Raw genomic sequence first — 24272 nt, 5'->3', positions numbered from 1 at the left:
GAAGTGTTTGCAAGACATTGGATCACCATGAGCCAAGCTACTCGCCCAGATAAGAAAGTTACATTTCCCCACAACGATATGAAAGGCACCAATGCACAGTGTAATTTACCCATAAAAGTAATGCGCCATATTGCCTTAGCTCCAAAGCTGCAGCACCCATATTTATCCAACAGTCAAATATATTGAAAACTCACTCATGAACTTTCATGTTCAATTATTTTTCAGGTTCAAATTATTCTTGAACAAATTCATCAGGACTGTTCATAGTAGAATTGTTAGTTGTGATTTCTTACGACAAGTCCAATAAAATATCCACTTACTTGCAGACGTTTCGGAAACTGTCAGTTTCCTTTATCGATGCTATTGATGTAATGACGATCTGTATACAGCTGATGTTGACTGCTGCCTAGCAACTGAGTTGCCAGTTGATTTCTTGTCAGTTATCAGATCGTCAAAAACGTGACTTCAACCCGGGGTCAAAGGTCAAATAAGGTCAGATGCTAAAATTAGCCCGATTTGGCTTAAACTTGGCGCAAATAATCCTTGATATGAGTGGAGCATGAAAAGATCAACATGAGGTTACCTGAGGTCAAAGGTCAAATGAGGTCACATGCTGAAATTGGTCTTCTTAGGCTAAAACTTAGTGCAAAGCATTATTAATATAAGGGAAACATGAAATGGTCAACATCAGGTCATCCGAGGTCAAATGTCAAATGTTAAAATGGGCTTAAACTTGGTGCGAAGAATCCTTAATATAAGGTGAACATGAAAAGGTCAATCGGAGGTTACCCAAGGTCAACGGTCAAAGGTTGAAATGAACCCGAATGGGCTTTAACTTGGCGCAAATCATTCTTGTTTTCATGGAGAAGTTTTTAGATTATATTAGATTAGATTTATTACTATCTTTTCACTCATTACATGATACAAGAATAATACATAAGAATAATACATTATAAAAATATAAATAATAATACATATATAATAACTATGGAAATGCATAATACAACGATGAGTGAGGGAATTACAGTAAAGGCCCAAAGGCCTGTAGCTCTGTAACCCCTTGATACAGTTATATGGCATTTATTTGACATGGCAGCAGGTTGGTAGACAACAAAATGCCGAGTCCAACCAACCAGCTGTCATGTCCATCAATGACATATCCTATGTTAACATTTAAGGAAAAAACAAAGAAAAACAAAATGCACATATCAAAAACTAATTATTGAAAGTAAATTAATGAAATTAGTGAACAAAATATTGGTGAGGTACACATGATTGAAAGACTAAGAATAGCTTTGCATAAGATGTTGTTTATACTTTCAAAGTCAAAAACATTCTTCCCTTTCCAGTACTTGTCTACATTAAATATCAGCAACAATATCAAACATATCATACCAAGCTGCCACCTGATATTCGTGCTTCTTGAAGCACAGTTGCTCTAGTTTAAACTCTCTTTCTCTTGGTGTTTTCAAATACCAAATATAATTATTGTTTTAAAGTTGTAAGTGTATTTGCAGGGGCTTAGTTGGGTTATTTGTGAGATCTTTGTCTCTACAACCACGCACTCATTTTTAAATATATGTAGTTGAATTTCCACCTGGGCTCACATAAAAAAACCTTAAGCACTTCCTGTATAGTCTCAATATCATAGCCTGCAATTATAAGGTGTACCTAAACGATACTACACAATCACATCAGATACAGGTTTAAGGTGTAAACACTGGGGTAGGGGGAGAGGGTTCAACTACTCTAAGCATCCGACCCCTCAAATAAATCTGTTCCACTACTAATGTTTTAGCCCTTGTTCTTTAACAACTTCATGTGGTGCACCACATGATAGAATATGTTACAAAATAACAAGTTAGATGGTTCGATTGGCCCCAAACTTCAACCCCAAATAAAATTTATTAAAGACCACTGTGCTGCAAACAAAGCTACGCAATCACATCTGATGTAGGTGAGTGCCCTCTAAGGTTTACCTAAGCACTATTACATACACACTTCAGTTGTACGTATATGAATTCGCAATCTACTACTCATTCACATCAGATGTAAATTAATTACACGATGACAATTACACTTAAAAACCATTACACACTCACATCAGATGTAGGTGAATGCCATCCAAGGTGTACCTACACACCCCTACACACTCACATCAGATGAATTCCCACCAAGGTGTACCTAAACACCCCTACACACTCACCCCAGTTGTATACACACACACCAGCAGTAGATGAATTCGTACACCCCCACCCCCACACCCATCAGATGTAAGTGAATTCTCACCATGACACCATGAAAAAAATTATACACACTCACATCAGATGATAATAGTAGGTGAGTTCCACCATAGGTTACCTAAACACTAGAGCAAGCCAAAGAATTAAGGTACCAGTTGTGTTCACCCCTGTATAGACACGTATGTCAACATTAAAACAAGCAGGAAATACCTGTACTCATTAGCTTCTTAATTCTTGACGAGGTGTACTTATACACTACTACACACTCACATTAGATGTAGTGCCACTACTTAAAATATTGGACCCGCATGTCATCTATCACACGGTAGAGGATAGTAAAAACCGCTCTAACTCGTCTTCATAATTGACTATTCATAAGGGGTCTCGTTGGATATGTTGATCTTAAACGTGAGAACGCGGGATATACCACAGGCGGTGGAAGGGGAGGGGCGGTGTTACGGGGGATACGCCCCCAAAACACCCACCCCTAAAATGTATAATAGAAGAAAAATCAAGCAATATTTGCACTGTGTATCTTCCTTTTAGCGCGTAAAACACCATGTTTTGGACCAAAATAGGATAATATTGCACATTTTGCGAGTTCCGCTCGTATTGGCTTATCAATAACAAAACACACCTTCATTTGGGGTTATAATAGTCTGTAATTGAAATTTTCGCTCACTTTGAGCGGGCAAAATAAGTCCCAGTCAAACCGAAACAAGATGTGCTCGTCTTCCGACCCCCAAATTTGAATGATTTCGCCGCCACTGCGCAATACTACAAGGGAGACGGGGGACAAGTCCACTTTAAATTTTTCCATGGGAGATGTTCTCGCGATTCCCTCATAAAAATCCAAATAGGAAAAGGCAATAAAGCAATAATAGCTCTGTGCGTCTTCCTAATTAGCCTGAAAGTCACTCTGTTTGAGGCCAAAATAGGGTACAAGTTGGGTACAAGTTTTTTTTTTTTCGCATGCACTGGTCCATTAAATAGCAAAATTCACCTTCGCTTCACCATGTTCACCCTGGAAGAAGAGAATGGGAGCATTTTTGAAATTCGCCCCAGACAAACAATAATTACAAAGCCCCTTATATTTTTTAATTGATTCAGGCCTATCTTTTCTATAGTACAATGAATCAAAATTCGATTATGTATCCAACATTTCTGTAAAAAATACTCTTCGCATCTTCGGCCAGTCCTTGGTAAAAATATCTTTACACGTCCATTATTTACACGTAAGTTTCCACTGTGGGCGGCCTAATTGTGCCGGGCCAAGATAAAATGTTGAAATTTTTATATGTGGATGTAGCTGGTTTTAAAACTGTTGTTCAACTGTGATTCTGATGCTATATTCAAGTCAGCCCAGATTCAGGGTAAGCATGTTAACTTTCCCCTCTACCTAATATTTTGGTACAGTCTTACCGTTTGGTTTTTACGAATCCCTAGATGCCAAGTCAACCACACAGCTAAGCCCTACCGTACCCCGCCTGCTAATTCTGGCACGTTGAAGTGCGCACTCTACTGTGATGATTCCAGTCACCGGTAATAAAGGAAACACCGTTAGATTTCCGGCCAACCAATACACTGCGTATCAAAAAGGAAACAGTTTGAAAAATGGCACTAGAATAAGAGATGTCTAATGGGCGGGAACCTGGTTTGGATTCCAGTAGGAGTGTGTCTGCAACAGACATAGCCATCAGAAAAGGACCAGCTCAGATCGCGCGCCAAATAAGTTTGCAGTTCAGAAATTGCATTTTTTTCTCAGCCTTGAAAAAAATAGGCAGAGTCCGGTTTCCAGACGCAAATTTGTATGTTGTTACAAGGAATTCAAAGTAATTTTATCATCAAGTGACCCACATAGAGGAATACGACATCTATCGTGAGCCAATCTGCATTCTCTTGCCTGCAAAAGCGGACGATCAGGTAAAAATTCTAAGAGGAGCGTGACTAGATATTCACGTTAATTTCATGATAAGCTTAAAACGCATTGAAAACGCCAAATTGCAGTCACAAAATATATAATTAGTAAATCACCAAAGCAAATGGTAACGGAGGTACGTGGAAAAGAACTGCAATAACAATAACACACTATGTACCCAAAGAGTTGTCTTTGGCATGTCGTTTTTTTGAAATATCACCAAAAAAAAAACCCTCTCCAGATACCTATACTTCATGTTCACCCATACCCCACGTCTTAAGTTGGTTTTTGCGGAATATCAGTTTTAAACGTATTTGGTCAAATGCTCTAGTTGACATCTGAATCAATATATTGTCCTCCAACAACTGTAAAACCACTGGCGTGTGATCATAAGGACTCAGGCTAGTCAAGTAAAAATAAAGTCACACAAAGATACTCACTATTGACGGTTTCGCCTATCATGGTCGTTATACATCATCAGAATGATGGTTGTTGATTCTTACTTCCGGTTGGACGTATCCCGACTGACGAGGGTGTTTGCGGCCCGTTTGAAACTAGACTGAGTGAACACCAGAAAGAATCTGTCAGAGTGTCTGAGACCACAACTAACTACACTCGGCAAACTCGCAAGCAATCGGCAAGCGAGCGGTCTAAGTCGGCCATTGCGGACCATACAGTCCAAGAAAACCACGACATCAACTGGGACAATGCTAATATCATTTTGTAAGAAGTGTGATGTAAATACAAGAAGAATTAAGGAATCCATTTGGATCAGAAGGCGAGAACCTAGACGAGTGAGTCCACTTCCTTAGTCACGTGGGTGACTCTCTGCTAGCTGATAATACACCCTCGTCCGTCGGGATACGTCCAACCAGAAATAAGGATCAACAACCAACATTCTGATGATGACTACCGTCAATAGTGAGTTGATTTTGTTCAAAAATGAGAGAGGATACATGTCCTTCCCGAGGATGTCATCTTACGCAATTGTGCGTCTCTAGAATTCATCAAGGTCTGCAGGAGGACTTTTAAATCGTGAAGGAATTGTGAACCTTTGATTTCAAACTGTACTTTTTTTTGATACGCACTGTATGTGCAAAACTCACCTCAAAGGACACAGTGAAAAGGTCGCATTTTGATGCACACATTTATATTTAAAGCGATACATGGTATAAATTCATATAAAAAATTTTATAAATCGTCAGTTTTATGAATACACAAACACTTGCAAAAGGTGTTGTTGCCGTTGCAAAAACAAAACACATTTAATTATAAAGAAATTATATTGTCCATCGAATCCCACTTTAACAATTTTTATGCAGACAAATGATGATGACAGTATTTAGCCAAACACAGTCATGATCAATTTGGGAAAATCCTAAAATTATTGACACATAGAGGCAGTATTGCCAACTTCGCGGTTTATGATTATTTGTTTTCGTTACGTTACAGGAACCAATGATCAAAAGCAGACAATACAAGTCTTATTATCACGCCTTGTAAACGGAACATATGGCAAAACTTCATGAAACGAAAATAAAATTGGGATTTTTCTTCTTCAGTTGATATTGCTATCCTGGTCACATTTGAGGTATGGTAACTTATGTATAAAATATACACGGATACTATCTTGTGTCTTTTATGAGAACAATTGGGTTATCTCTGTGGATATTGGATAAAGTAGATAAAGCATCCAGAAAGGGAACGAAACTATGCTGGTTCTTTGGTGTTATGAAAGGTAAGTTCCTTTCACCATTATGTGAGAAATAAAAATAAAATAAAAACACCTGCTACTAAAAGTTTTTCGCCAGTGTATTTCCCAGTAACGATATAACGAGTCGAGACTCGAATTTTCAAAAATGAAATCACTCGACTAAGATTTTCCTCACAGAGATTGTACAGCGACTCGAGTTATTTGACTCGACTAGACTCGAGCTGGTATTTTTTGTTAGTCAAATTACAGTTCTTAAGCAAAGTCGAGCTCAAGTTAGGGTGGCATGATGCAGTCATGTCTACAGTAGAATTCACCGCGACCTTTGCAGGACTTAAACCCCATTAAAAGCTATTAAACCAAGATAACACTCATTGAAAACAGCTCAACTGATTAAATCATATCTTCTCTGGTTAAATACACACAACATATGTTTCTGCTTTACACGTACAATGGAGTAATGAGCTGGTATCATAGTTTCAGTTGGGTCAACGATTATAAAGCGAACGCTAGAGAACAATTCTGTGTGGGCTTTTGTTTACGAAATGAGACAATACGTGCTTATTGTTAACCAGCGTTCTTGAAAATGAGAAGCATGGTGGTTTGCAGATTTAACACGGTTTGGAAATAATTTCTTCATATTTTTGGTATTATCTGTCGTTTACATATCCTTCCTAAAACACCAAAGTACGAATATTTCCAAACATCTAAATTAGCTAAAAATTTAGGACATGTTACAAAACAATATTTTCGAGAATTTTAGAAGAGTACTTTTAATATTGGCCGGTCATTTTTCACACAGCGACGTTAACTAGGCAATGTACTATTACCTATAAACATACACTAAAACACCAAAGTACGAATATTTCCAAACATCTAAATTAGCTAAAAATTTAGGACATGTTACAAAACTATATTTTCTAGAATTTTAGAAGAATACTTTTAATATTGGCCGGTTATTTTTCACACAGCGACGTTAACTAGGCAAATCCCCATACTTCTAACGTACGCTATTTGTAGAGGTCACGCGTCAATGGTAAGAGCACTGTGTATTGTGTATAGGAAAACGGACAGTAACTGCAGTATGGACCAAATAAATTTAGAATATAATGAATTGTAAGAACAGGTTTCACCTTCGTCTTATTTATTCCCTTTTACAAATCTGGCTGCCATTCACCTTCACAATCTTCAATATGGTATGACTAGAATGTCAAATTTTAGCCATTGATATACAATACAAAAGATATTAATTAAGTCACTCACTCTCTTTGACATGAAATAAATTAAATACTCCGGTAAGTGATAAGCGATAAAGAAACAAAATGTCAAATATTTGAACGACTCAAACACTTTCACGTATTCAATTCTAGACGTCAATATTATTATATAATATATTTTACAGTGAAGCAGATTTACATTGTTCTAACCAACGTAATGATCATCCCTACAGAAAACCAAATAAATCTTGGGTACTGAAAAAAAAATACATTGAATAGAGGGTATGCAATACGACGTCACTCATGACAGAGTCATCCTCATTTAAATAAAAGTCTGTCCTCCATAAGGTACCACGGGAAAATTCGCATGATGAAATAAAATCAACATTCTTAGAATAATTCCTCCACGAAAAAAATTGAATTCTGATTGATGATTAAAATGAAGATATCATGTAATTGACCAATCAAAGGCAATTTTAGATCGGCAGGTAGTGCTCAGTGGGTTAATTTTTTGTGATCAAAATTATGACCACTCATTTAGTGGGGACTTTTAGCTATGTGCATCCCGGATGTGCATTCTAACTAACAAAATATTTTCTAGTATACATCGCTTTAAGTTTTCACTTTGCATTTATGTTGTGCAACCGAATAGTTGCTATTGTGAACGGAGGGAATACCCTAAACTTTCCTGCCAGCTATTCAACAATTGTATGGGTATACTGTATAGCAAAATAAAAGGAAGTTATATGAATTGTATTGGTGTTACCACGGTTCATGATTAGCTTCAGGTCAATGTCAATGGATTCGATTGTGTTTTTTTAGAAAAAAATCACTGTTTCTGTGAAAGACTTGGACTATATTATAATTTATGTACCAAATCAAAAAGTAGTATCTTCGTAACAATCATGATTAATGATTTGTACATTTACTTGTTGAGCAGGTGTATAGGTTAATACAAGGGACATTCGCGTATTTTGTGGGAATGGATTTGTACGGTTTCTGGTTAAACAGGGGTATAGACTAATTTAAGGGACATTCACGTATTTTGATTCTATGTTGTGATACATTCCTAATTTATAATGAAATACAAAATTAAATTCTGATCTGATCATCAACCACCATACTTCAAGCCATGAATCTATGTCGATATATGACAGGGTTTTGTTATTTAGTGGAAATATTTATTATCATGCTAGAAAAATGTATTATATCGTTATGAATACGGCAGAGTGACGAATCCACAAAATCGCTGTTCTGAGTAAATGGCGTTTGAAAATATTGGTACCATTCCATCGGCCCTTCTAAAATATGAGAACATTCGTGAGCACTCATTTGAAATGTATATTATAGAAGTGAAAGTACCCTAATTATTTGCAATATTCCCAAGTTCTGAAACGATCGATATATCCCTCAAAACAGGTATTTACAGCTATTCGGCTTTATGCTAAATCCAAAAAGTGTCAACCGCTGCGCAAAGAGTTTTATACGGGGACGAATCCGCATTCAAGTACGTGTAAACTATAGCACTCATCCTTGATTTGGGGATTTTATGTTACAATTGCTGGTTGTCCTAAGGCTATAGCTCCTAAACTTGGTATATAAGTTATAATTAGTCACCCCCGTAGTATTTAGTGAAAACCCCGGTTGAAATCAAGAATTTTAGAGTAGATATAACAATATTGGCCTATATTTTGTGTATAGTTTTCTATGATTTCCCAATTTTGCGACGGCGCTCTGACATAATTACGCCATAGCGATATCATGTGGGGAATGTTTGTACTTATTTTGCTATCACTGGATAGAAGATACCTATAGCTACCCATTGGTATCAAAAATAACAGTCTATGACATGTAATATAAAAAATTCTGAGTTTACAGCTATACTATACAATTTATCGGCCTGATTTGTACAGCTAAGTATACGATTCGTCTTTTGGTCAAATTCATTAATCGCACTTAGGCGCGATTCGTCCAAATCACAATTTCAATATCTACGTCGGGAAGTAAGATTTATCATTAATTTTTGGTGGAAATGAAAGATCGCCTGATACATAATCACAAGCATACAGTAACTCAATTTGCTCAAAATGCTCGATTCGTCACTCTGCCGAATTCATAACGATATATTACTCATATTCTAGTAGTTATTACCCATAAAAAAATCATATCTTAATTACAATGACATCCCATCAGGAGTTGTTTCAATGGCACTGAATCAAATTCCAAAATGATTTGTCCTTTTTCCTCAAAATTTAACTTTAAAGTAATGTACATAAACACTCAATGAAACTAGATTTGTGTAAATATTTCCAACTAAAAGTCCCTTTCAATTAAATATTACCACTATCCCTAAAACTTGTATTTATGCTATTCTTGCATTAATCAATCCCAAACTGCGTCAGAGCATCGTAACCCCAAATGATAACTAGACAAACAGCCACATTACCACGATAATAATAAGGATACAGTTATATTGCACATAATTATTTGAACAAATTATAATTTATGTTATTTTATTAATTGCATTACGTCTAATTTTAGACCTTTTTGATATTTCAAGAAAACTGCAAATAATTCCGTGACATCAGATATTATCTGAGTTCTAATTAGTTAAGACGGCTGGATTTTCATCAAAGTTTTGATTTCCTTTCTACCAAAATTTGATGAGACTAAATATCGATATGTTTTACAAAACTTGAAGGTCATTTCAAGGTCATCAGGGGTCACACGAGGTCAAATAAAGAAAGATTCTGATAGCTCACCATGAGCTACCATGCACCCTATACCCCCAGATCCTCCGGAAGTGGTATATTATTTTGTATAAAGCATCAAGTATCAATGTACTCCATCCACATAAGGGACCGTTCACAAACACTTGTAAGGGGGGGGGGGGCTGATGCAAAAAAAAATTATCGCGAAAATTTTTCGGGGCCCCCTTTACAGACCTCGAAAATTTCAGGGCCCCCTTTTTCGACATGAAAATTATCGGTCAACCCCATAGAAAAGCATATAAACTCAATTTTCCCAGGAAAAATTGAAGTAATTTTTCAGGCCCCCCCCTAAGGTGGGTCAAAAAATTTCAGGGCCCCCTTTTTGCATCAGGCCACCCCCTTACAAGTGCTTGTGAACGGTCCCTAAATATGTTTCTAGCATCTTCTGAGAGGCTGTTTGTTCCTGGAGTTTATTTTTTTGAAACGTATATTTAGTTTGTCCATATTTGCACACTATTTTTGCTTAATTATATTAGATGAGCTAGCTGATCTAGAATGGCTACCAAGCCATCACCGGTCAATTTCATCAAAGTTCTTCAGGCCCTTCAACATGTCTGTGATAAGGCCATTCCCAGTGTTGATAAAGTTATCAACAATTGGCATTCATACCAGAAACTCTCTATAACGCCATGTAGTCAGCCACACGTGTGTTCAACAGTAAAAGGAAAGCCCAAACCAAATACATCATGCCCAGGCTGTGTCAAGTGGGGAAGGGCTATAGAAGGGGTGTACTGTCCTCAGCCACCTTTCATCACTTGGAAAAACATCGACTCTTCATTACTACACGGTCGTACAGTTGAAGTATGCAGTGGATTTGCACTTCATTTGCCTGCTGGCCATCGACCAACCAAGATTTCTGACTACGACACGGCAAGTATCCTGAAGATAATGATGGGTTTTGGGGAGTATCATCAGAATAACCAAGCAACACCACATTATCCAGATCCATACCAAACAATTCATAAGGTAATAAAGTGTGTATTATTATTCTATATATTTTGTAAATCCTTGTAACCTGAGAAACAGTTTGGTGCTGCTTTTATCCAAATAAGAACAATTTTGAGCTTTAACCCTTCTATTACCTTTGACCTCATATTTATTTAATTGCTCAAGAATGCTCACTGGGCACATGTCATTGTTTACCTCGCAACAAGTTAGGCTACAAACAAGTCAATGTCAGTCATACGCAGCTTTACACTAATGGGAAAACAACAAAAAGCATCTGCTACACTATAGTTTCCAAGAAGAAGCAGTCACTGATGGTCAAATTGTTATCGATGTGTTTATTTTGATAGGTATCTCAAATCAGGAATGATCTTTCTCACTTTCCAATTCAAAACAATATGGACATAGATGGTCAGACATTACACGGGTACTTTCAAGACATCAAACACTTCGTTCTATGCCTGGAAGAGCTTCAGCATTTATCTCAGCAAGAAGGAAATGACATCAGAGCCCAGCTTGACAAGGTAATGCAAAAGTACATTAATTTGTCGTTACATTAATTTAGGTCTGTATGGATTTCAATGGTCTGTACGAAAATTTGCTTTATTTTTATAAAGGATTAGTCTCCCTTAGAGCATAATCAGAGGCCCCTTCGATCAGCCATGGACACAAATCGGCTTGTGATACCGATGTCTGAATTGGTCACTGTTGGTGATCGAAGTTTCAAAGTATTCGCGGCAAATGCCTGGAACTCTTTGCCGAGAAAACTTCGGACTGCTGGATCTACAGAAATTTTCAAGGGAAATCTTAAGACTTTTCTATTTTAAGAACTTGTACTTTGTAATTCATTCATTTGTTGTAAATGCTATGGTACCTTGTGAATAGCGTCCTAAATACCTGTTTGTTGTTGTTGTTGTTGTTGTTGTTGAGGTACTCATCACAACATGAGCTTTATTCAGATGCCCAAAGCTCTATATTGACGGGGGTAATGTGGATCACTCGTCCTTCAAATTGGTATTTTTAACTTTGTGTTGTGTTGTGTTGTATAGATCCTTAACTCTTGTGTCTTCCTGACACTTGAAATGGAACACGTTATCAATGATGTCGTGCAGAGTTTTCAGGACCAACAGAAGAAGGTTGAAACCAGTGTAACAGATGAACTGCGGAAAGGTTTTCAGGACCAACAGAAAGAGATTGAAACCATTGTGACAGATGAATTGCAAAAAGGTTTTCAGAACCAACAGACAAAACTAGAATCCACTCTTGCAGATGAACTGGAGAAACTCCTGAGAGGTAAATGTGATTCATCAATTTCAAGACAAGAATATTGGAAATAGTGTGTGTCTATTTACTAGCCCCAGCAGTTGCAGATGGAAGAACTATTGATAGACATCATGGTCGTCATTTTGTTATTTTCTTTTAGATGACAAGACAAACATGTATATCGTTTCTTGTATTTATTTCAAGACAAGAATACGCCCATTTAATTTGAAATAGTGCTAGTGTTTGTCTATTTAACTTAATTAGTAGCCCAACTGTTGCAGATAGATTAGAACTATTGATAGCCATCATGCTCACAACAAAATATTATCTTTATAAAAATATTATGTAAAATGTGATTGGTTTCTATTGAAAATTAAAAAAAAAAAATTTCTATAATCAGCCAATTTTGTAGATAGGAAAAGAGTATGAACAGAAATCAGAGACTCCGGAAAATTTAGAATACATGTATTGGGGCCCCAAAATTTTGGCCTGCTCGGAGGCGCGAAACGCTAAATAGGGTGGGTGCGGGGGGTACCACCCTCGCGAAGCGCGGAAGCTTTCGAAATGCATACATTTTACATGAATTTTACCTTAAAATTATGCATCTGATCCTAAAATTATGAATTTTACCCTAAAATTATTAATTTTACTTCAGATTATTGGAGTGTCTCTAGGGTACATGGGGGCCCTCAACAAAATTATTGAGGGGCCGGACCCCCAGGGCCCCTGGTTCCGGAGCCACTGTAGTTAGCAGATCATAAGGGTTATTAATACCTCATAATTGTTAAGATTCAAATTGTTAAAAAATTGTGCATATAGTATTTAAGTTCATTGTGTATTATGCAGTGGCATAGCCAGTGGACAGTGCCCCCCTCCCCCATTACGTACAGAGGTAGTCGGTACATGTCTACCGACAATCCAGGAGAATAAACTAGCCTACATACCTGGAAAATCATACATTCATAAAGTCAAAAAATGTACAATTTCATTTTAGCGTAAGTTGAGACATGCCATTATGTAAACATTAAAAATATAGCACAAATCAGGTTTGAAAACGATCGTATATTATGGCTTTAATAAACTTTTTTTTCGACATTCAGCCTCATCAAATGCAGAACAAAGAGCAACACAGAGACACGAAGAGCTTCAAAAAGGTAGGATCATCTGAATCAAATACATCAATATATAATCATTCTTTATAATGTTCCATAACATAAAATTTCTCTCACAATGCAAATGCAGACTTGGAACTTTATTACAAATTCTATTACCCTCACGACCTGTAATTTGTCCAAACGGGTCACGTGAGGGTACATTATTATGCATTCTATTACCCCCACGACCCATTATTCAAAATCGCGCACAGTGATTTGTTGAAACGCGTCACGTGAGAGGCCATTATTCTGCAATAATGGGTCAAGCGTCGTAACACATTCTAAACACATCATTACGCTTGGTTACGCGTGCAATATTTCCGCGATACGCGCCGCTCCACATTGAAGTAAACAACTTAAAATATTTGTGCCAAAAATGATATTTTCTCTTAATTCTCTTTAAATGGCACTATTTTCTGGTAATAGAATAAAAATAAAGGGTGCCGCATTATCCTTTACACGCAAATAATGTGTCCTCGGCAGTTAAAACGTTTAAATAATGGGTTCGTCTGCGCCTCACCCATTATTTACGTTTTTACTGCCTCGGACACATTATTTGCGTGTAAAGGATAATGCATTACCCTTTATTTCTTAAGTAACCTGTCAAGGGTAACACATATTGTACGCATAGCGTTACGCTTGGTTAGGCGCACAATATTATATCTCCGTGATATACACCGTCACTTACGCGCGCCGTGGATACGCATAGCGCTCTACCTAGAAATAATAAAATCAAATATTTGTGCAAAAAAGTGATATTTTCTCATTAATCAATGTTTCAACTTGTAAAGATTCAAATGGTGACCGCAGTTTCATATTCATTATGTAAAAACTTTTTAATTCATTATTCAACAACTCTTCCTATACCTCTTGAACAAATTCATCAGGACTGTTCCATAAAACTGTATATTTTTTCATATACTAGTCCAAGTTAAACACACTTACGTGCAGACGTTTCGATAGCTACCAGCTATCTTTCTCAATGCTACTGTTGATGTGATGATCGCTGTACAGCAGTTGTTGATCGCTGCTTGGCAACAGAGTTGCCAGACGATTTCTCCATCAACATACCTTTGTACAGGAGCTAAGCGTTGTTAATCCGTGAGGATTCAATAGTCCAGTAGCGTATACGCGAACGCAAGGTTACGCGTAAGCGTGTAAAATTCGTCATGCCTGGAACGTATGCGTAAACATAAACTCTCTTATGTTGGCGGTAGCAGCTAAATATTACCGCTTTATTCTTTAGTTTTATTGCTGATATCGACAGGCAAATACCGCGATCTTCTTGTAAGGTTGAGTAGCAATGACAAACGGATATTCCGAATGAAAGAATCGTGTGAATTAGACATCTTTAGCTTGTTTCGTTTCGCGTCCGGCGCGTCTGCGTGGTTTACTTCGCTCGGGTAGCTAAAGCTGGCCTCGCGAAGTAAACCACTCAGACGACGCGGACGCATCGTTGTTAATCGGTGATGAACAACGGTGAAACATGGTTGAATCCCTAAATTAACATTCCATTTTGATTTGTTATTTTCTTTTTCTGCATTCAGCCTCATTTGACGCGGAACAAAGAGCGAAACGAAGACATGAAGAGCTTCAAGCAGGAAGGATTATCTGAATCAAATAAATCATTTTCCCAATTTTGGTGTGCCTTTCGTGTAAAACGATTAACAAAAGATCACAGAATAAAGCTCATACTCCCTCATTGTATAGTATACACCAAATGCTGTGCTCTTTTACACGAAGGATAAACGTATATTTACCTTCATAATCTATAATTGCCAAGTCATTTTTTGAAGTTTTGAGTTTTTCACTTAACTCAATCTTGATAACAATTGCCACCGTGTAACAAAATTAATCATTCATTATTACCATTGAGAGCTCCCCCTAACACCTTTTTTGAATTTGATTTTCTGCCTAAGTCAATGAGTGTGACTTAGCCAATTTATTTCAATGACTTATTCCAGGACTTATACCACTATATCAGTGACATTGTCTTTATCATTAGTTTGAGTACGTAAATGATATGCACATAGGCCTATCTTAATTTCAACACCACCAACACAACACCACCACCAACAAGCACGCCATCATAACCAAATTACCCAAGTAATTTGCAATATTTGCCTTTTTCTCAAAAGGTAACGAATTATACGAAGAGTTGATATGCATACATTATGGAGGAGGTGCATACATTATGCGCTTTAATACTTGCATATGTATATAAGCATTTCAAAAAAAAGTAACTAACCCCTTAATTAATGGCCATTATTCAAACAGGGGCTATTGCATTACAAATCTGAAAAATGCGTTGGAAGCAGAATTTATTTCTGCGCATTTTGACACCTGATTTGATACGATAGCCCAGAAAATAATGAAACACCGGCAAATTTAATGTAGTGAGGTCCAGATTTGAAAGTTACACTTACATACAAATTTTTACAATACAAAAACACTCAGATATCATTACACAGATTTCCTTCCATTACACTAAATGCAAAATCAATAGAATTTACTGCAACTTTCAAATCTCGGGCTACATTGATTTAAATGTACGCTGTGACGTCAATATTTAGTCAATTGCTACAAATGAGGTGTCCAAATGTGCAGAAATGTGGTCATTGTTTAAGAGGGGTAGTTCCTTTTTTGAGATGTTTACTATGAAATATGCATACATACGCTTTTTAAAATAGTTTCTCAACATACATGCTTTCTGTGGTAATAAATTTAATGGAAAGAAACTAAAACTGTACCAGAGAGGGATACAATAGTTGGTTAAAAACAAAAGACAAAACCTGCATTTAGTGTGTCAGATATTGATAGACTCACAGTCACATTATTAAGTGATTGTGACTATAGTTTATTATTTGACCATTGAATATTATTGTCGAATATGTTTTTTCTTAGGCTACCATAATTAGGATTTTGTGGATAGTGTGAAGATGTCGCACGACATAATGACATATATAGGTCGTATGTTAGGTGACCACTAAGGCCATATAGACGAATCCAAATCCACGCATTCTTACACCTGACTAGCAGCCTTTAGTTGGGTAGCCGTCGGCTACAATACACCCAAAATGTGAAATGATTCGGCCTTGGCGGAAATTTTAAACTGCATTCCATCACCCGTGTTACACTTTCCCCGAAAACACAGGTAGACAAATGAATGATTATACAACACAATACAATTCCCTTCGGCAAAACACACAGCTTCTACATGGTCTATTCGCTGTTGAAGTGCCATATAATAATCGGATTAACTACACGCGGTATCTATACATACACCATATCAAACGCTACAAATGGATGTACTTGCGAACAAAAGGACTATGTATAAATAGATGCGACGGGATTACCTGCGGAATTATCTCTATTGTATATATTATTCTATTAACCCGCCTCGTCCTTGCATCTTCTCTAGGTGTTAGGCGGCTTTTATTTGCACAATTGGGCACTCAAAGCACCAGGTTGGTGCTAGCGGCTACCCAAAGATGGCCGACCAAATCCTGACCATGACTTGGCTAGTTGGATTCGTCTATAACCATAAGGGCTGTAGCATGCAAAGATTGGTCTATACACAAAATCAAATAATACATATCCAGTTGTGATTTTGTGAATGCTCAATTCAGGTGAGCCTACTGTACAGCACCATCGATGCACTTCTTTGTGAATGCTTTGTTTTATTACTAAATCGATTTGATTTGTAAAGGGTGAATAAAAATGATGTTTGACGACACACGTTTTTTTTTGCTGTAAATGTGATCAGGGTACAACTCCCACCCTCTTTGTACATATCTGGCAGACCCACGGCCCTCTTACATATCCAGGTTACACGAAGCCTTATCACCTAATTTTACCAAAATATATTATATTTTTAAATTTCAAAATCTTAACTCACTTAAGCAATTTTCTGTACAAAATATTTTGTCTAACTGGACCACGCAATGCAAGTTTGATATTCGCGAAGATGTCAAAAGTGGCTCGTTTGTTGGACGATTTAGTTAATTGAGCATAGCGTTTGAACCCAAACTAGTAAAGAAACCAGTAAAGTATTCTGTTAGCCAAGATGTCACTGATTCCATTGCATATAACACTGTTGCCATGATCTCTTTTATTTTTATTTTTTTAAACTTTTCTGAGAAGCGAAATTGCAATTGTGTTATTTTTATTGTTACTGTCTGTACAACCTTAAAATATTTGCTGGTATTAAACAAATCTTTGCTAGTATATACACTATATATAGTAGTAATAGTTGCTCACAATTTTTACCATCCAGGACATCTTCAGGCAGAAGAAAAAGCACAAGAAAGACAAAAAGAACTTCAAAAAGGTAGACGCAGATCCTTATTAATGGCTTATTAGTGAATCTTTAAGGGGAAATAAGGGAGAGAATTCATGTCTTTTCTAACTTTTCTATAGAAGCTCACTATGAGGTCAGACTTCAAAAAAACATTTTTTTTTTAAATAAATTAAAAACTTGCAAAAACCCTAAGCTGCAATATGAAATTTGGTTTTAGTTGGCTTGGAAATATTGCTAAAACATTAAATGGTATGAATCATAAATATATTATAAATACACAACAGCCTGTCTTTTTTTCAGACAATGGTGTACGATATCAAGCAACCTTGATTAATTCCTCGTTTTATTCCATTCTATATCACAGAATTGGAAAAGCTACCCACTAGAATTGCTAAGACAAGAGAAAAAGGTAATATGAATGATTAACTATAATACATTTAAACAGTGGACTAATAGTTTTTGCTCTTTTTGAACAATGCCTATAAAAACTAAAGCTGTCCAACCTACAAGAGCCGTTTCAGCGCTGATCAGACTGGCAACCCGTCACATCTGACTGTTTCCTTTAATAGGCAACATGAACTGCCGTGAATGACGTGATGAGTTTTTGGTAACTTTCTCAGACGTGGGATACAAAATTTGTGTGCCCACTTTCTTGATCTTGTCCTCTCTTTCAGGTCCTTGCAAGATGGAAGGAGTACAATCTAATTGTTCATAATGCTGGTTTCATACTTTCCTGCCGCTTGCCGCTTTGCCGCTCTAAAGATGATTTTACTTCACTGTGCGGTCGCACCAGAAACGCTAACGATGACCAGCGGCAAGCCGATATATCGATCACTCCACCGCTTTGCTGCGGCGGCAGCACCGCTGGGAGTTGAATTCAAGTCAACTCGGACGTATGAGAACAAAATACGATTTTGGAGCGGTGCTGAGCGGCAAGAGTGGCTTTCAGAGTCATGCCACTGCCGCTCAGCGGTGTGCCGCTCCGCTTGCAGACAAGTGCAAGCGGCATGGTAAAGCGTCATGCTGCTCAGCGACAAGCGGCAGAAAGTATGAAACCAGCATATGTCTTCAAAATCGCTATTTAATAATTGTGACAGTCAGATGTGATGGGTAGCCAGTCACTGCCTCAACAGTAAACTCAACTTTAAGCAAATCAGGTTCTTGAAGCTGGTCATCAGATGTTTAATATATGTAGAACTAGAATCATTATTCAATTAAAACTGATGGTACTATCAATAGGCATATCACCTCAAATTTACAACTTAACATTGGCGCCAGAAGCTTTTTAAATAATTAATTAATTAATTATTTAATTAGCTATTCTAAAAAGCGGATCAATCTGTTTAGTGGCACAAAATATGTAAAACAATATACGAATAAACCCATTATTTTGGTTCCTTATGATGATACCTTAACCCACAAGCAATATTCACAAAATCAACCATACTAAAATTAACATATCAGAAAAACGGTGTTTTTTTTTCAGAATTGTACTTTGTGGCCTTAGCACGTTTTGCAACTAAACTCTTCATTTTATGTTATTCATGTCGATTCATTTATGTGACCTAATTCTAATTTCAATAGTTAAGAATTAAGGATCTTGATGCAAAGAAATCCCAATTCTGGCCTTCCCATCCCGGCTGATTGTATTTAAATAAGTTTTTGGGTACAGCAATGGACAAACTCTGGCGGGGTACCTTACATGAAGGTAATTTCGCTTAACCTTTAACTACTAAGGGGTGGGGTTTGCAACAATCCCCTATGGTTTTTCATCGATCATAAAAAATACGACGTGTTTACGCCCCAGCAACCTTTGCTAATTGTAAAATTGTAAAATTCTTAACCTAGCACCTTTCCCGAGAGTAGGACTGGCCATCAAAGATACCCATGGAGGGAGGTTGGTAAGGCTCACCATTAGTTGTTTACCAAAATAATTAACATATGAGTATTATTTATTTGTTATTTTTACATCTTTCAGAAAACAAGAAATATCTGGATGATGTTAAACAGCAATTGTCATCCAGGTATACACACCAGTATTCAAGCATGCGGTTCATACCGTCAATGGTAGATGAACAACGGACCACAGATGACACATTTGTAGCACCTGAACTGAAACTGTTTTCCATCAATGAAGAGCCCATGAATCTGTCATGTGATGAGATGTTCTCAATAAAGATAAGGAATGATAAGAAAAAACGTACAGTTGTAGTTGGCAGCCCTGGTAGTGGGAAGTCAACACTTATACACAATAGGATAGCATATGATTGGGGGAGGACTGCTAAGCACCAACATATCAAATTATTGTTTGTGATAGATATGTGTAAAGTTAAACCAGAATCCGATGTTTTTGAGATTATAAAAGATCAGTTGCTCAGAAGCGCACAAAGAGAAAAGCTTGAAGAGTTAATGGAAGAAAATGCGCAATCAACTGCCTTTCTCTTGGACGGTTTTGATGAGGTAACATGGAAAGGGGAGGGAAATGGAAAGAGTCTATCTGCTGTTCTAGATAGTACATGGTTATCAGGTAGCCATGTAATTGTTACTACAAGACCAGAAAAGTTACATGACTTTAACAAGCAATACCAAGGCTACACTCAAGTAGATTTGTTAGGATTTTCAGATGCAGCGGTTTTGGATTTCATACAAAAAGAAGTCGGGAAATTAAGTTCAAATGCAAGTGCAAATAATTTAGAACGAGCTATAGCGAATCTGTCTCCTTCTTTATTGTGGATGTCAAAGAATCCTCTTACTCTCTCAATGTTATGTATCCTATGGAAAGACAATGATCAATTACCTAATGGAGTAACTTCCTTGTACAGCAATGTAGTTGATTTCATGATGGAAAGATCTTACTCAGACACAGATCCTGCCGAACCCATTCCTGACGTTGAACATGTTCTGAAAGTTGTTGGGAAATTTGCATTGCAAGATCTTTCTGGCCAGAGGGTCATTGCCAAAGACGTCCCAGCAGAATATTTGCAAGTATCACGACGAATGGGGATCTGCTCAACCCATAAAAAGCGTGACAAATTTAAACTAATAGAATTCGTGACATTTCCTTTGCATAGAACTTTTCAAGAGTTCTGTGCTGCTAAGTATCTGGCAGACATAGCTGATACCAACCAAGATGTGTTCTTATCAGCAATAACACCAGTTGTTGATAATAAAAGCTTACTTCAGTTTTGTTGTGGTCTTAGTTTGACAGCTGCTTCAACTATACTTCAACAGATAGTACGTGCAACTGCCGTCAATGTAAAAAGAGTTGATGCATGTATATTTGGTGTAGGTCCACGTGTTGCTAATCCGTGGAAACTTCCTCTCCTTCTTTTGTTTGAGGCCGAGTCACAGATATCAGTGGAGTCTGCACAAACTAGAGTACAGCTGCATGCACTTCTCGGACCCCTAGTTAAGAGTATACGAATGAATCATGGGAATTGGCCTGCTGACAACGAAATGTGTCACCTCCTTCAGTATTTCATCTCCAAAAAGGATGACAAGTCTTGGTTATCTCAAGTCAAATTCGCTGGCATTAATCTGTGTACCAAAGTCGATATTGGCCCTTCACTGGCACGAGAGCAAACAGAACTCGTAGAGTCCCTTTCAAAACTGAACAGATTGGAATTGAGCTCATCTATCTCTCAATCACGAGGTTCTTGTACACATATTCTTCGTAATCTGAGAATACCAAAATATATTGACAATGAGAGCGACATACAACATTGCCAACGTACCGAGGTAATCTTTTCAGGTTTTGATGTATGTGAAATTGATTTCATTACATTCCTTTCCAACCAGATAGTACCATTTACTGTGAAACTCGACACAGTTACATTAGTGGAAGAAACCGAGAGCAAATCCCACGTCACTATCAACTCACTCGATGAATTAATTGTCTGTACTGGGAAATGCAAAAGACTTAGGGTACGTGTCAGTGGAATATTTTCAAGATATAGTAAATGCAAAGGCCAGTCACTTGCAACTATCAACTCACTCAATGAATTAATTGTCTGTGATAGTAAATGCAAAGGTCAATCACTTGGAACAGTTTTGAGTAGAATGCTTTCAAATTCACAAGTGCCTGTTAGACTTTCATTGCAATGGACATCTCTAACAAAAACATACAAAGGTGTGATAAACAAACTATTCAGATCTGCATCTGTATCATATAGAGCAAATTATAGGAAAGATCCGACCGAAAAAATTTCATATCAACATCCGACAGCTCCACGAAGACTGAGAGTAGATGCCGCTGAGAAACATACAGAAATCCAAAGACAAGGACTAGCATTTGACTGTTTTTCGTCCTACCCCTTATCAAAAAGCATACTGACAAATCTCCTGTTGTCGGGACGTGCTTTGACCCTACAGGCACTGACAAATATGCTCAAAAGTCAACATGTCCTCTCTGAGATAACGCTACAACGTGTGTATCTATCTGGGAAGGTAAATGATAAATGTGTCCATGAAAGTGTGAAAATGTGCATTCTCAAAAATGTGAGTTTTTCGCACAACTTGGGAACATTCTTTCAACAATTTCCTGAAGTAACCAACTATCACATGTCTGATATATTTGAAGATGAGATTGTTGATGGAATTGTGACATTGACCTCACTTCAGAATGTTACAATTTCCAAATGCACACTTGGTAATAATGTGAATGCGCTATTTCGTGGACGTACACCAAAGCTGCAGTATATTGACCTGGCTCATAATGGCGTTAATTCAGATGGGGCATCAGCACTAGCCCAGTCATTCCAACACACTCCAGCATTGCAGCATCTTAACCTGACTGACAATAGCATTGGTTCAGATGGGGCATCAGCACTAGCTCAGTCATTCCAACACACTCCAACACTGCAGCACCTTGACCTGGGTTGGAATTCAATTGATTCAGATGGGGCATCAGCACTAGCTCAGTCATTCAAACACACTCCAGCACTGCAGTATCTTGACCTGACTGGTAATTACGATAATAGCATTGGTGCAAATGGGGCATCAGAACTAGCTCAGTCATTCCAACACACTCCAGCACTGCAGTATCTTGACCTGAATTGTAATCGCATTGGTTCAGATGGGACATCAGCACTGGCTCGGTCATTCAAACACACTCCAGCACTGCAGCATCTTAGCCTGGATAGGAATAGGATTGGTTCAGATGGGGCATCAGCACTAGCGCAGTCGTTCCTACACACCCCAGCACTGCAGCATATTAGCCTAGGTAGGAATATGATTGGTTCAGATGGGGCATCAGCACTGGCTCGGTCATTCCAACACACTCCAGCACTGCAGCATCTTGACCTGGCTAGTAATAACATTGGTTCAGATGGAGCATCAGCACTAGCTCAGTCATTGCAACACACTCCAGCACTGCAGCATCTTGACCTGGCTAGTAATAGCATTGATTCAGATGGGGCATCAGCACTAGCTCAGTCATTCCAACACACTTCAGCACTGCAGCATCTTAACCTGCGTAATAATAGCATTGGTTCAGATGGAGCATCAGCACTAGCTCAGTCATTCCAACACACTCCAGCACTGCAGCATCTTAACCTTCAATATAATAGAATTGGTTCAGATGGGGCACCAACACTAGCTCAGTCATTCCGAATCACTACAGCACTGCAGCATATTAACCTGAGTTATAATTACATTGATTCAGATAGGGCATCAGCACTAGCTCAGTTATTCCAACACACTCCAGTACTGCAACATCTTGACCTGGCTAGTAATATAATTGGTCCAGATGAGGCATCAGCACTAGCTCAGTCATTCCAACACACTCCAGAACTGCAGTATCTTGACCTTAAGAGGAATAGAATTGATTCAGATGGGGCATCGGCATTAGCTCAGTCATTCCAACACACTCCAGCACTGCAGCATCTTGACCTGTATGATAATAGCATTGATTCAGATGGGGCATCAGCACTAGCTCAGTCATTTCAACACACTCCAGCACTGAAGTATCTTGACCTGCGTAATAATAGCATTGGTCCAGATGGGGCAACATCACTTGCACAGTCATTCCGACACACTCCAGCACTGCAGAATCTTTACCTGAATTATAATAGCATAGGTTCAAAGGGGGTATCTGCACTAGCTCAGTCATTCCAACACACTCCAGTACTGCAGCATCTTGGTCTGAGTAATAATAGCATTGATTCAGATGGGGCATCAGCACTAGCTCAGTCATTCCAACACTTGTCAGAATTAAGGAGTCTCTATATTTCATTCAATAAGTCTATTGGTTCTCAAGGTGTTGAGGACTTATTCAGAAATCTCATTCATCTTCAACAGCTTCAGGAGCTGGGGCTAGAAGGCATTGAATTGTCTGACAAACAATGCTCAACATTACTGGACTGCTGCAGAAAAATTGGTGTTCAATCATTATCATCTGATCGACTCCATATCAGTGTGTGACATAGTCAGGAGTTATCACAATAAATAGCTCATTACTACATGGATAATAGAAGTATAGAATGATGAAGTAAGGAAAAATACAAGTTTGTTTTCTTTATGTTGTCTAAAAACCAAAATGCAAAAGGTTGGTTTTTCTTTATTATTTATTTATTATTTATTTATTTATTTATTTATTTATTTATTTATTTATTTATTTATTTATTTATTTATTTATTTATTTATTTATTTATTTATAAAAGATTTTCCACCGGGTTTTTGTGTGCTTAATAATGTAAATTTTACTGGGGGTTTCTAAAAACCAAATGCTGTATCAGCTACTTCATTTTTACG

General features: G+C 37.6%; 2 protein-coding genes across 2 annotated transcripts; both read left to right on the top strand.

The window, feature by feature from the left end:
• The first annotated feature begins 5751 nt into the window (after positions 1-5751).
• On the top strand, positions 5752-14837 carry LOC140140613 (uncharacterized). The gene is made up of 6 exons (XM_072162371.1): positions 5752-5899; positions 10337-10826; positions 11156-11329; positions 11855-12098; positions 13169-13222; positions 14770-14837. The coding sequence occupies exons 2-6, from the start codon at positions 10356-10358 to the stop codon at positions 14835-14837; spliced, it is 1011 nt and encodes a 336-aa protein (XP_072018472.1). The 5' UTR covers positions 5752-5899; positions 10337-10355.
• A 2654-nt stretch (positions 14838-17491) lies between these two features.
• On the top strand, positions 17492-24055 carry LOC140141391 (uncharacterized). Its single transcript, XM_072163246.1, has 3 exons — positions 17492-17552; positions 17887-17931; positions 19501-24055. Exon 3 carries the CDS (start codon positions 19569-19571, stop codon positions 23940-23942), a length of 4374 nt encoding a protein of 1457 aa, XP_072019347.1. The 5' UTR covers positions 17492-17552; positions 17887-17931; positions 19501-19568; the 3' UTR covers positions 23943-24055.
• Positions 24056-24272: the final 217 nt, after the last annotated feature.

This window comes from Amphiura filiformis, chromosome 19 (assembly GCF_039555335.1).
Source record: "Amphiura filiformis chromosome 19, Afil_fr2py, whole genome shotgun sequence".
NCBI lineage: Eukaryota > Metazoa > Echinodermata > Ophiuroidea > Amphilepidida > Amphiuridae > Amphiura > Amphiura filiformis.
Note: the sequence above shows the minus strand (reverse complement) of the source record. Positions and strands in the feature narration are given on the sequence as shown.

Excerpts from the sequence above, each read along its gene's own strand:
- LOC140140613 (XM_072162371.1), top strand. The coding sequence starts at position 10,356 with ATGGCTACCAAGCCATCACCGGTCAATTTCATCAAAGTTCTTCAGGCC. Across the intron at positions 11,330-11,854 it reads TCAGAGCCCAGCTTGACAAG|ATCCTTAACTCTTGTGTCTT; the intron begins GTAATGCAAAAG and ends TGTGTTGTATAG. Across the intron at positions 12,099-13,168 it reads ACTGGAGAAACTCCTGAGAG|CCTCATCAAATGCAGAACAA; the intron begins GTAAATGTGATT and ends TTCGACATTCAG.
- LOC140141391 (XM_072163246.1), top strand. The coding sequence starts at position 19,569 with ATGCGGTTCATACCGTCAATGGTAGATGAACAACGGACCACAGATGAC.